The sequence below is a fragment of the Puma concolor genome, chromosome D4 (genome assembly GCF_028749965.1).
Source record: "Puma concolor isolate L17-30 chromosome D4, mPumCon1.1.hap2, whole genome shotgun sequence".
Taxonomy (NCBI): Eukaryota; Metazoa; Chordata; class Mammalia; order Carnivora; family Felidae; genus Puma; species Puma concolor.
The window spans coordinates 19,119,155-19,133,860 of NC_141679.1; the positions used below are offsets into that span (position 1 = coordinate 19,119,155).

Genomic DNA, 14,706 nt, shown 5'->3' on the forward strand with positions numbered 1-14,706 from the left:
TATAGAGTAAGCTAAGCCAGTTATTTTAAGAAGACGGTAGTGACTTAGGAGTGAAATTTTTATTCGGTTCCATGTTTAGCTATTAGACCTCTGCATAAAAGCTTTGTAAAAAGACTGCCTGATGGAATATTTTGCTTTTGAAGAAATTTTATTGTAAATCTGTTACGATTTAAGAGACATTATTTGCTGTTTTTATTCACTGTGCCTTTTTGCTTTCAAACCATCTTGATGGGACCATTCTTCCTGACATATGTTCTGTAGATTTTCCTTTAGAGCTTGTTTTGGAGCTAATGCCATTAGTTTGTGTTTATCCATAAAAATTTTTACCATCGTCTTTTATGATAATTTCTCTTGCTAATGAATTCTGTTTTTTCTCAACATATCTAGATTTTACTCCACCATTTTCTGGCTTCCACTATAGTTGAAAGTTCTGCTGTGATTCTGTTATTCCTTTGGAGGTTATTTTTCTTCCCAGTTGCCTTCATGATCTTTGTCTTTGCTGTTTTGCTGTCATACTACCGTTTGTCCATGTGTGGGCTCCGTTTATATGTCCTGCTTGAGATGCTTTCCTCTGAGATTTGTAGATCTATTTCGTACTTGCTGTAAAATTTGCAACTGTTTTCTATTTAAATACTGCATCTCCTTTGTTTTTCCATTGGTTTCTTCTTGGCCTTTAATCAGTATGTTCTAGACTTCCGTATTCTCTCTTCCACATCTCTTTATATATTTTTTTTTTCTATTTTCCTTCTATGTATTTCTCTTTGCTGCATTCTAGATAAATTCTGAATGTATAGCTTTAATAACTTTTTACTTTTCCTGTGTCTAAACTGCTATTTAAGTTTTCAGGTTTTTATTTGCATAATTATGTTTCTTTGAGCAGTTGCACTTTTTTTGAAGTCTGCCTGTTCATTCATTAATGAATATCTGTGTGTATTTCTCATGTGCCTTGTGATACATCTGTTAACAGAACCACAAGTCCCTGTGTTTGTGTAGTTTACATTTCACTGGGGGTATGTAGAAACATTAATAATGGTATAATCAATCAGTAAAATATATAGTATGTTTAAAGGTGAAAAGTCTAATCAGGGAAAAGAAAATAAGACAGAGCATAAGACAGGAAGTATTATTAAGAGTTCTAACAAACACAGTGGGCTATAGTTTTATATAAGGTGGTCAAGGGATAGGACTCATTGAGGTCATATTTGAATAGACATGTAGGCAGTGTGGGAGGTAGCAGTTGCCAAGAGCTCAGCTGAGCTGCCGGGTGTTGGAGCAGCTGGAGGACAGCAAGCCAAACTGAGAATGACTGTCAAGCCCTTAGTCACTTCCTCCCATAGTGTAAGCAAGAGGCTAACCTGGAGAAAGTGCCCACTCTCCCCCTTCCACTTTCCGTGTGGAGCAGCATTGGTCAGGGTTCAGGTGGATCAGCACAGACTTTGGGGTCGCGTGGCTGTCAAGGGAGCCTGGAACAAAAGGCTCTTACACTTTTATGGACTTAGAGGATGAGCCATGACAAGGGGGGAAGAGCTAAGAGTAGAAAAGTACTGAACACTGAGAGGAGAGAGAAAGCCTCTGCAGGCTTCCCCCTCTGTCCTTGATAGAGAGGTCTTGGAGGGAGGTCCTCAAAAAGGCCTCTGCCACAGGCCATATAAAGAGGCCTCTGAATAAAGGGAACTTAGGTGGGAATTCCGACACGTGTAAGTGCATGACTGGAGGTGAGGGCTGGGTCCTTGATACTGCTGTATGCTGACTGTGCTCCTACTCAGCCAAGAGGAGGGCAGTGTAGCCCTGCCAGATGAGGCCTTTGTAATTGCCTATGGTGTGACCTGCAAAATTGCACCTAGGTTTTTAGCCAGGAACTGAAATCCTCAGCCATGTGGGTATCTTGGGAAAGAGCATTAGAGACAGAAGGATCAGCCAGGGAAGATGCCCTAAAGTGGAAGGATCTTTGGCATATTTGAGGAGTAGCAAAAGAGGCCAATATTACTGGAGAGGGGGAAGTAGTGGAGAACAAGGTGTAACAGGAGTGAAGAGCAATCATGGAGAGTTTCTTGAGCCATTCCAAAGGTTTTAGCTTTTGCTCTGAGTGAAATGAAGAGCAGTTAGCAGGTTCCGAGCAGTGATTACCAGCTCTTGCCAAATATTTGTTGAATGAATATATGATGTATTTTTGCAGATGTTTCACATGTGCTCATGAAGTCTAAGGTTCTTGATTTGTTGGATGTAGAGTCCTTCTGTCTAGATGCTAAGATGACCAACTCCAGATTTGTTGTCCTTTAGATGTTTTCTAGGTGTAGCTTCTTACGTAGTTTTACTTACAGCAGTTCTGTGTCTTGATTTGTGTGTCTGTTGCAGAAAACATCGTTGGGTCTTAGCTTTTTTAAAAACCTAACTTTTGCACCCTCTGTCTTTGTTCAGTTTATGTTTACATTAATTGCAATTACAACTGCCTAACTTTTTATTTTACTTTGTCTCTTTTTTGTAATGTTTATTCATTTTTTGAGAGAGAGAGAGTGGGGGGGGGGGCAGAGAGAGAGGGAGACCGAGGATCCGAAGCAGCCTCTACACTGACGGTGGCAAGCCGACGAGGGGCTGGAGCTCACAAACCATGAGATCATGACCTGAGTTGAAGTTGGATGCTCAGTTGACTGAGCTACCCAGGTGCCCCCTTTCAGTTTCTTTTTGTTTTCAATTTCAGCTTTTCTTGAGATAAATTTTCTTTTGTTAGTTTAAATTTTTTACATCATAATTATGGCCTAAAGTGGTCAACCTTAAGATGCATGCTCATGGTTATTAGCTATGTTGATTTGTTAAACTTACTTAGATCACTGTTTTCCTACTACAAAAGACAAGTGCATTAGCACTTGCTCTAATCTCAAGATTTTGAGCACATAACTCTTTAAAAAGATGCGGTGTTTATTTGTAAACATAAAGCATACATTTTTAAGCCAAGTCTACCAGAAAATAGGCTTGAGGATATTCAGAGTGCATCATTTTTTGTCTTCTCCGTTCCTCATGGGAAATATGCTTCGGTGAAGTATTGCTGCTCTTTTGACTCTCCTATGTAAGTTCCTGCTAGGTTGCAAAAGCCCTGGGTGGTAACATTCTAAGCCTCTTACAGCCTTAATCGTGTCTCATGTCTAGTTCCATTAATTAACTCTTAGGGTTGAATAAAATGGACTTAACGAGCTAATGCACTTGGCTTTAACATCCCGGTTCTCCTGCTTTGCTGCAAGTCATGTCATGATGATGAGTGTGACACATGAACAGTCTCATTGAAATGTGTGAAGTCATCAGTCTGGTTAGGGCTTATCACAGAAGGACAGGGTTTACAGAACAGTTTAGACAGTGCTGGTTCTCCTTGTCTGTCCTCCAGCTCTTTTGTTTCTGCTCATGTTGTCTGGTCTTCTCTCACGGTACTTTGCCTCTTGTTTGTTTTTAGTTTGGATTCCAGATCGCTGATGCCCCTGTTGTTCCTTAAGATTTTGAGCCTATTTCCTAATGTAAACCTCAGATAACCCTTTTACTTTTGTACTCTTGTTTGACTTCCAGGACTTTGGATTCATACATGACCTGATTCACCCTTTGTGTGTACTTTGGCTACTGCTTAATTACCAAATGGTGTGCACAACCTGATTATGACTTTTAGGAACTGAATGTACCCTTTGTTTTAAGCCAATCACTTGCTTCTCAGGTCAGCTTACATGCTGACTTTTCAACCCTCCTCTGGATCTCTGGACCACATTGAAGCCCCTTTGCCAACCCTCCGCTTACCATACCTCTTCAACTTAGCACCCTTCACTGCTTGTATCCACAGTGCCCAGAGGTGGTGACCCATCTCTAAGTTGGCAGTTGATGGCTGTTTAGCCGAGCAACGCAACAGCCAGAGCACTGTGGAAAGAGATTTAAGTTTATTCTGATACGTTTATTAAAATGATGAAATCTTTATTATGAAACCTTTTTAAGAAAAATAAATGTTTGTAATATATGTTTTAGTGTATTCCCTTTTGGCCTGAGGATGCTTCTAATGCACTGCTTGTTCAAGTTGAAAGAAATCAAGGCCCTCCCAAAAAGATACATTTTAACAAGCAAGAAAATTGTATTTTATTGCGTCTGGATGATGAGGTGGGTGGTGTGTGTGTGCACATGTGTGTGTGATTAGAGAAGCTATTATATACTTACTAGTAATTTTATTTGTCTGATTTTTTTTCCCTTTCACCAAAATGAACAAACATTGCTTTTTTGTAAAAGGATAAAGTACTAAAAGGAAACGGAGACATAAAACAATTTAATTGTTAAGCCGGAAGTTAGAGTGCCCAGAATGCTATAATGTACCACATCTGGAATTTGACCCATCTGTACATACTGATGTACTGATGGTTCCTGGTTTCCCACACATGCAGTAGAGAATTCTGAACTGCTTTCTTAATCATCAGAAGTGTATTAAGTTATGACTAGTCTTATTAAACGTTATTGGTTAATATTCTTTGGAAAATGGTCACATAAGAGAATATTTTCTTTTTTCTTTTGCTAGCTTGGAGGTGTTATAGCAGAGGTTAATTTGGCTGAACATTCTACAGTTATTAGATTTTCAGATTATCATGATGGAGCAGCTACATTCCTGTTAATAAATCACACCAAGAGTGACATTGTTCAGTACAACCAAAGGTAAGAAGATTATCACACAGTGACTTTATGATGATTTCTTAACAACATAGCACTGATAATGCCATTACAGCTATGTAAAACAATGTTCTCATTTTTTAAAAAAGGTATACTGGCATATAAAGGGGTAAAACTGACATAATATCTATAATTTACTTTTTTTTAATTGTGGTGTAATTGACCTATACACGATACTAGTTTCAGGAACACAACATAATGATACAGTATTTGTATATGTACAAATGAGTCTAGCTAACACCCATCACCACATGGAGTTACAAATTCTTTTTCTTCTGATGAGATTTACTTCTTCTGATTTCTTCTCCTGATAAGATTTACTCTCTTCTCAAGTTTCAAAGATACAATGCAGTATTACTAACTATAGTCTCCATGTTGTGCAGTCCATCCCATGACCTGTGTTACCACTGGGAAGTTGGCATCTTTTTTTTTTTTTTTTTTTTTTTTATTTTTTTTTTTTTAAATTTTTTTTTAACGTTTATTTATTTTTTTGGGACAGAGAGAGACAGAGCATGAACGGGGGAGGGGCAGAGAGAGAGGGAGACACAGAATCAGAAACAGGCTCCAGGCTCTGAGCCATCAGCCCAGAGCCCGACGCGGGGCTCGAACTCACGGACGGCGAGATCGTGACCTGGCTGAAGTCGGACGCTTAACCGACTGCGCCACCCAGGCGCCCCAGGAAATTGGCATCTTTTGACCACCTTCACCTACTTTATCCACACCCTATCCCCACCCCTAACAGCCACCACTCTTTTCTTTCTATCTACACGTTTATATTTTTCTGTTGTTTAATGGTTGTGTTTTTGGCTTTTTAGATCCCTTACGTAAATGAATACAGTATTTGTCTTTCTCTGACGTATTTCACCTAACATCATGCCCTCGAGGTTGTCACAAATGGCAAGATTTCCTCCTTCTTTGTGGATGAATAATAATCTTTTGTATTTATACACCATAGTTTCTCTATCCATCGATGGACACATACATTGTTTTCATGTCTTGGCTATTGTAAATAATGTTGTGGTGACATGGGGATGCCTGTATCTTCTTGAATTAGTGTTTTTATTTCCTTTGGATAAATACCCAGAAGTGGAATAGCTAGATCTTATTATATAGTTATATTTTCAAATTTTTCAGGAACCTTCATACTATTTTCCACAGCGGCTGCACCAATTTACATTCCCACCAGCAGTACAGTAGTGTTCTTTTCTCCACATCATCAGCAGCACTTAATTTCTTTTCTTGTCTTTTTGATAATAGCCATTCTAATAGGTGTGAGGTGACAGCTCACTGTGGCTTTGATTTGCATTTCTCTGATGATTAGTGGCATAAATTACTTTCAAATGCTTCAAAAAAAGAAAAATGTAAGAACTGAAGCAAATATGGCAAATTTGGTCATTGTAGAATCTGGCGAAGAAATGTCAGGGTTTATCACAAGAACTTGGTTTTTCACATTTTTCTTATTTTTAGTGAACATAATGTGAATATTGAAATGTCTGATTTTTGCAAACAGTAGATACCTTCTTCTTGCTGACGGGTGTGGGAAGGGACTGCTACACTTCTAAGCTTCTTAAAGACTAGATTTAAATCTTGGTTTTCCAAGACTACTCTTAGTATCATTTGTTTCAATTTGCTGTTTGTTTCTCTTACTGGTCCCAGGCTCTCAAATTCATTTTGTCTGCTTTTTTGTTTTCAGCTGTCACTTGTCAGTGGGCCCATATTTGAGTTCACTTATGCTTTCCTTCCATTGCTCAAATGTATGCTTCTAACCACTGATTAAATCAAATAAGCATTGAGTCTAGAGCCCAAGACTGGACTGGCAAATATCTAGAACTCCTCCTGCCCTATCAGTTCTCTCATTTGTGGAAGAAGTTGAGAGAGAGGAACCCTGTTTTTTTATGATTATCCACATTATTAAAAAAAAAATTTGATTGATCAAAGCTGACAAAAAGAAATAGAAACAATTTCTCATTTGCCCTCCAATCCATGTACCCTCAAGTAGCCTTGCCCATACAGTTTTAATAGAATTAAAATCTACAGAGAATGACTTGAGTATCTCCTTTATCCATTCAAGGATGGTGTATGTCTGGTAACATTCTAGATCCATACACAGGAGCAAAGTTAGTAATTCCTTACATGCTGTGAACGATGTAGGGCATCATAGTTTAATTCTCTGACAACTGGTTGAGTCTGGCTGAAGCTGAATAGAGACTTCTCAGGCTTGTCCTGTGGCTTTGCCCTTGCAATTATCTCTATCCAGTTCAGATATAAAGTGTTTAGAAATCTTATCTACTGCACTGTTGTAATTATAAAAGTAAGTGATCCTATATTGAAATTCTGATAGCTAAAAAAACTGCAGTCTTCATGGAAATTTATGGAATTAATAATCTGCAGTAATGAACACTGGATTTAAACGTAGAATTATTTGAAGTAGTTATTAAATCAAGAACCTCAGACTTTGGTTTAATATTGAATCCAGAGTCCTGTGTGCCAGTGATCCCCAAATCTTTACTCCAACATAGACTTCTCTTCAGCTTCAGGCTGCCACCTCCTCCTAGTTATCAAATAACTAATAGTTCTAATAGTCTCATAATTAATAGTAGCACATAATTAATAAATCACATAGTTAAGCTATTTTTTAAAGATCTCCTCTTGTCTAATCTTTCCCTTAATTATCCTAGCTCAGCCTCCCCACATTTCTTATTCAAGTAGATTTTTTTTATCTGCATCTCTGTAGCCTTGTCCCTGCTAAACCCTCATTTGCCACCAGAGGTAGGTTTCCAAAAATACTAAATATAATCCTGTCTTTCTTGTTTAAAGTGTTTTAGTGACTTACCATGTCTTTTACAGTAAAATTTGTTTTGAGGCTACCTTTCTAAACATTTCTCTTTCCCTATATTTAGGACCAGTTGAAGTCTTTGTTTCCTGAATCCCCTGGGTCCTTTCCATAGGTTTTCACCTGTTTGGTACTTCTCTCTGCCAGAAAAACTCTCACTGCTGGTGATCTCTTCCCTCACTACCTTAATCTGTACACCCAGTTTTTGTTTGTTTGTTTTTTTTAATTTTTTTTAATGTTTATTTGTTTTTTGAGAGAGAGACCGTTCACAAGCAAGGGAGGGGCAGAGAGAGAGGGAGACACAGAATCTGACATCTAGTCCCCAGGCTCTGAGCTGTCAGCACAGAGCCCCATGCGGGGCTCCAACCCACAAACCAGGAGATCATGACCTGGGCCAAAGTCGGATGCTTAACCAACTGAGGCACCCAAGTGCTTCTCTGCACCCAGTTTTCAATTTTACCTTTACATATGTAGATTAAAGCATTTGTCACATTGCATTGTCTTGTGAGTTTAAAACTGTGTGCCTGTGCATGTGTAGTTAACATTCTGAGGACTGTGGTTACTTTATTTTCTTTGAATTACAATTTCCTATCTAAGGTAAATTTGAGATGAAGTTTTTTGTAAAGAATATTCTTCAGTGAGTTAAACAGATTAAAATTTGTATGAATTAAAAGCATTTCTAAATATTTTAAACTAAGTTTATCCTGTTTACATTTACATTTGATTTTTTTTTCATGGAATAAACAAAAACTATAAGACTTGTCTCCTCTGCTTTTCCTCTCTTGGCTTTGCTGTTTGTTGTTACTACTATGGTTGTTTCCTGCATATAAAAATTATAACGGTCAATTTTTTTAATTCCATAGAAAAATTGTGAAAAGAAAACCATGATCCTGAAATCCCAACACTGTCAACATTTTGATGCATTTCTTTACACACTATTTTACTGTGTATCTGTGTATTTATTATCTGTGTATTTCTGCATCTCTTGTTTTTATTAGCATTGTGAGCATGTAAGTTTGCTTTAAAACACCAGTTTTAATGCACAATATTCCATCATTTAGATGCACTATAACTAAATACTCTTTTACTGAGAATTTTGGTTATTGTCTAATTTTATAATTTTTTAATAAAGATCTTTAACCCATTTGTAGTCCTTTTTTAAATTTTTTTTAAAATGTTTATTTATTTTTGAGACAGAGAGAGACAGAGCATGGACGGGGGAGGGTCAGAGAGAGAGGGAGACACAGAATCTGAAGCAGGCTCCAGGCTCTGAGCTGTCAGCACAGAGCCCGACGCGGGGCTCAAACCCACGGACCGTGAGATCATGACCTGAGCCGAAATCGGCCGCTTAACTGACTGAGCCACCCAGGCGCCCCTAGTCCTTCTAATAACTAAATTAAGATTCCTTGCTATTTTTTTGTTATATGGATTATTTTCTTCTCGTGATGATTTGGAAAATACATGTTTTGTTTTGTTTTTCTCTTGAAGATTTCAGTGCATTTTAAATTTTGAGAGTGAAACAATATCTTCTAATTTACCCATCAAAATATGGAATACTTTTGTATTTTCAGCTTCTCTTTCCAAATTCCCAGTTTCTTCTGCATATAATTTGGAATTTTTTGACTGAAATTAATATGAAATGATTAGTTTTTTAAAAATGTGTTTATTCAGGGCTTTTTTGGGGCATTTGACAAGTTTATTTGACTAGTTGCTTAATATTTTTACATCCCAAGTCTTTTTTTTAAGTTTTATTTATTTAAGTATATGTATCCAGTGTGGGGCTCAAACTCATGACCCTGAGATGAAGAGCCAGACAGACGCTTTTCCAAATGAGCCGGTCAGGTGCTCCTACATCTCAATTCCCAGATTTTATTTTGAGCCATCCCTGGCTTGGTTGGAAAAAGTCTTAGAGTTAGTTTTTCAGAAAAGCTTTGCGGATAATAATGTTATGCTATTGCTTGTTCGAGAATGCCTTATTCTTGAAAATTAATGACAATTTGACATGAAATTTTAAGTCCTAACCTCTTGTCTCAAAATTGTATAGACACTGCTTCATTGTTTTCTGGCATTTACCATTAGAGAAAAATGTGAGACCAGTCTTATTTTTATTCCTTTCTGAGTAACTGTGATTTTCCTCCATGTTTATGGGCAGGTTTCCCTCTATTTTCTTAAAAATTCAACATTTTACAAAGATGTGTGGGATGATACTCTGTTTTAATTAATTTTGTGCATCAGCTCCTTCTTCAGCTCAGAAAAGTTATGTTATTTCTTTGGTTTGTAACTTTTCCAGTTTTTTTTTTTTTCTTTCTGGGAATCATTATGTGAGCTGATTGAATTTCTTAGAATTACATGCCATGTCATAAGATTTTTTAAAAAATAATTCAGCTGTCTTGTTTTTGCCAGAATATGACCAGTACTTAGAGAAGAGGTACCAATTAAATTCTCTCAGATTTAGTATAGGTAATAGTTGGAATAATTTTCTCCAACAGTTCATTTGTGTTAAAACAAAAGTTCACAAAGAAGGTTCAAAAACGTGAAAATCTTTATTTTCTAAGTGAGACAAATCTTTTCCTGGAATATTCTCATTATTTTCTTAGGAAACTTCTTTTTCATTGTATAAGGAAAAAATTTCAATCTACTGTTAATCAGAACTATCACAAATCTCACTGGAGTCAGAATTATTTTGGGTTCTTTATATAGTCATATTTTTGCACTTAATGCATATTTTTACTATTTTTGGCAGTTCTCTCAGTGAAATAGAAGATTCCCTCCCTCCTGGAAAAGCAGTATTTTATACATGGGCTGATCCAGTGGGCTCTAGAAAGCTGAAGTGGAGATGTGGAAAAAGCCACGGTGAAGTAACACAAAAGGATGTACGTATTGGGTTGAGTATTATGGTGTTCTCAGCAGCCTTCTTTTTTGTTTTTTTGTTTGTTTTTAATTTTTTTAAAGGTATTCTCTGTCAGCCTTGCTAGTTTTAAGGACTGTTTTGTGTCTGTACTTAAACAAACTGCGAAAGATTTTAAAAGCAGCATTCAAACTTTAATGAAAAGTGTTGAAGATCGGAAGGGGTCCTATTTTTTCTACATCATTATTCGCTGCTGGTATGTTATAAAAGGTAAACTGGGGTTGGGTCGGTGCTTTCAGCATTCGCCTCATGAACAGATACATTATCTGTAATGACAGTCATTTTAGGTCAGTGTGGCTTCTGTGAGCATCATTTAGGGAGGGATCCATGGAAGAATTTGTTTTTGAGTGTTTTTTATAATGGTAACGTTATGTGTAAACATTTCCCAGTAACATTTTGAATGACTTTCAGAAATTTTTATTAAAATTTTATTACTCTTTCAAAATTCATCTTAATTTGACCCCTACTCCAATGTCTTTTTTCTTAGCACTGATTATTATCTCTTATCGATGGGCCAGAGGTTATCTCACTCTCATTTTAGTATATGTGCTGCCGAAGCGAGCACTCTCACTCTCATTTTAGAGGGAAAACTGAATCATTAATCGTTTATTATAGGCTTGGTTTTGCTTAATAGTCTGTATCAAATTAAGGCAGTTGCCTTCTATTCTTAGTTTATAAAAATATGTGAGTGTATGTATGAAGGAATGAGTATTGAAGTTTTTTTAAAGGTTATCCATTTATTTTCAGAGAGCCCACACACACATACATACACACACACACACACACACACACACACACACACACACACACACTGACAAATGGGGGAGGGGCAGAGAGAAGGAGAGACAGAATCCCAAGCTGTCTCCACACCAAAAGTGCAGAGCCCAATGCAGGGCTCGAACTCATGAACTGTTGAATCATGACCTGAGCCGAGATCAGGAGTTGGATGCTCAACCAACTGAGCCACCCAGGTGCCCCATGAGTATTGAATTTTTATCAGTTGTTATGCTTTTAATTTTTTTCTTTAAAGAGATAACTGGACTTAATCGTATTTGGGGGGGGATGAATTATGTGGTTAGTTTTTTAAATATTAGACTAACCTTGCATTTCTGGAATTGGCTTGCTAATGTTTTAATGTTTTACTTCTGCCTGTATTCACAAGAGAGTACTGTCTGTACTAGATTTTGATGTTAAAGTTTGCAGACATCTAAAACATGTTTGGAAGCGCATGTTTCTCAATGAATGTATGTAAGATGCGTATGCTTTGTTCCTTGAATGTTGGCTAGAATTCACCAGTGAAGCCAAGCCATCTCTGCCTGAAGTTGTTTTTGTAGGAAGGTTTTAAATTATGAATTCTCTTTTGTTACTGTATATAGGACAATCCAGTTTTCTACTTCTGCTTCTGTCATTTTAGTTAGAGGTTTTCTAAGAATGTGTTTTATTTCATCTGATTTTCTGATAATATTGATTACAATATTTTTTTTAATTTTTTTTTCAACGTTTATTTATTTTTGGGACAGAGAGAGACAGAGCATGAACGGGGGAGGAACAGAGAGAGAGGGAGACACAGAATCGGAAACAGGCTCCAGGCTCTGAGCCATCAGCCCAGAGCCTGACGCGGGGCTCGAACTCTCGGACCGCGAGATCGTGACCTGGCTGAAGTCGGACGCTTAACCGACTACGCCACCCAGGCGCCCCTGATTACAATATTTTTATAACACCCATTTTTTATCTTTTTTTTACAGTGATTCTTTTTAATTCTTGGTATAGATTATTTGTGCTTTAATTCCTTTTTCCTCAATAAGTTTTACTTAGGATTTATCAGTTTTATTCTTAGTTACGTTTTTTTTTAATCGGAAAACCATTGTTTTGCTCTTTTGATGATCTCTGTTGCACATTTTTGTTCATTTTCACCAATTTCTTCTCTGATCTATATTATATTCTTTCATCTTTCTTTGGTTTTAATTTGATAAATTTCTTTTAAATTCTTGGGATAGATAGCCATTAGTCTGCTCGTGCTGCCTTAACAAGGTACCTTAGACTGGGGGACTTAAACAACAGACATGTATTTCCCACAGTTCAGGAGGCTTGAGGCCCGAGATCACACTGCCAATGTGGTGAGGTTCTGGTGAAGCTGGTGAGGACTCTTCTTGGCTTGTGGATGACGACTTTCTCACTGTGTCCCGACATAGTGGAGGAGAGAATGAGTGAGCTCCCTGGTGTCTCTTATAGGGATACTAATCCTGTTGGATCAGAACCCTCACCTCTCCTTTATGATGCCATTTAACTTTACCTCCAAAAGGTCCTGTATCCAATAGAGTCACTTTGGAGGTTAGGACTTCCAATATCATGAATTTGGGGGCGGGAGGGGACACAGTTGAGTTCATAGCAGACCCCTAGATCGTTGTTTTTCAGATTTTCCTGCTTTTTTTTGTTTTTTAAGAGAGAGCATGAGCTGGGGAGAGGTGCAGAAGGAGAGAGAGAAAGAGAGGGAGAGAATCTTAAGCACACTGAGCATGGATCCCCAAACAAATCTGGATCCCACAACATTGGGATCATGACCTGATCTGAAATCGGAGTGGGACATTGAATTGACTGAGCCACCCAGCCACCCCCCCCGCCCCAGATTTTCTTCACTTCTTATATAAAGTCACTTAAAATCCCAGATTTGTCTCCAAAAACAGCATTAGTTTTATTTCACAAATTTTTATGTATTTTGTATTTCCTGTCCTTTAGTTCAAAATTTCCTAAATTTCATTTATATATATTTAATATTTTGCTTCAAAAATATATTTTATATTTTGGTTTCATGGTTACTTAGGTTATTGCTTGATTTTTAAAAATATGGGAACTTGCTAATAATATCTGTTGATTTCTAACTTAATTCCACTGTGATTTGAGAACACACTCTGATTCAGTCCTCTGAAATTTATTGAGATAGATTTTGAAGACTAGCATGTAGTCAGTTTTTGTGACTATTTCATGTATATTTGAAAAGAGTATGTATTCTGTGGTTGGTTACAGTGTTCTGTATAAGTCATTTTGTTCAAGTCTATTAATTTCTAAATCTTCTAGCTCATTAGTTTGTGTGTGTTTGCTTGTACATTACTGTGGAGTTGTATTCAAAATCTTCCATGGATATATACATTTATGTTCTTGTTTTGTTAAATATGGCTGTTATATTTTGAAAGTATGTGATTAGGTTGATACAGATTTAGAATTGTTATATTTTCCGGGTAGATTGATCATTTTAGTATTTAGTCATGCATCATTAGTATATAATATTGCAATGCCTACCATTCTATCTTTGTTAGGTTTAAACATTTAAACTTAACAAAGCTATCATAGGCCACAGTTTGCAACTGCCCCACCTACTCAGAAGGATTCAGGCCAGGAGACCCAGTGTGCCAGCTGGGAGCATCAGACATTTTCCACATCAGTTTAGGAAGCATTCTCTTTGGTTGGCTCAAATGACCATTTTGTTGTGATGGAACAAGGCTCACTTGGGTATGTTATGAGCCACTTTTGACTTATAAATGCTACTCCACAGTAGCGGGTATCTCTTGTAACAGACCATGAGCATAGCTTACAGGTGTTCTGCAAGGAACATATAGTTCTCATCATACTAAAAGAAACCTATAGCTTCCTATGATCTCACAACATGCGTTCTTGACTTTCTAAAACCTGCTGTAAAATAATACTTGCACCAGTTTCCCAATAACATGAGGACTTTAAAACTCTTACTTCAAGGGTGCCTGGGTGGCTCACTTGGTTAAGCGTCAGACTCTTGATCTCAGCTCAGGTCATGATCTCACAGTTCCTGAGACTCGAGCCCCGCATCAACCTCTGCACTAAGCATGGAGCCTGCTTGGAATTCTGTCTCTCCCTCTCTCTGCCCCTCCCCTCCTCACTTGCGTGCACACATTCTCTGTCTCTCTCTGTCTCTCTCTAACGCACTCACTTTAAAAAAACACAAAAACAAAAACCTCTTACTCCATTTACCTCCTGTCGTCTTACAGATTACTCTTACATGTTTTATTTCTAAATATATGTTAAATACTGTAAGATGTATTATTAATTGCTTTTTGCAATTAATAGTCTATTAATTAAATATTTACTATCATTTGGGGAGAGTGCAAGCAGGGGAGGGGGAGAGAGAGGGACAAAAGATCTGAAGCAGGCTCTGTGCTGACAGGCTGACAGCGGTGAGCCCGATTTGGGACTTGAACTCCTGAACCACAACATCATGACTTGAGCCAAAGTTGGACACTCCACTGACTGA

The 14,706-nt window shown here is 37.4% G+C and overlaps 1 protein-coding gene across 5 annotated transcripts in view; it reads left to right on the forward strand.

Moving 5' to 3' along the window:
* Positions 1–14,706, forward strand: part of VPS13A (vacuolar protein sorting 13 homolog A) — a 256,968-nt gene that overhangs the window by 186,305 nt on the left and 55,957 nt on the right. For all 5 annotated transcript variants that reach the window (XM_025931580.2, XM_086685038.1, XM_025931583.2 and 2 more), the window contains 3 exons: positions 3,997–4,125; positions 4,535–4,668; positions 10,260–10,389. In XM_025931580.2, coding sequence (XP_025787365.1) covers positions 3,997–4,125; positions 4,535–4,668; positions 10,260–10,389 — 393 coding nt within the window. The remainder of the gene's footprint in view (positions 1–3,996; positions 4,126–4,534; positions 4,669–10,259; positions 10,390–14,706) is intronic.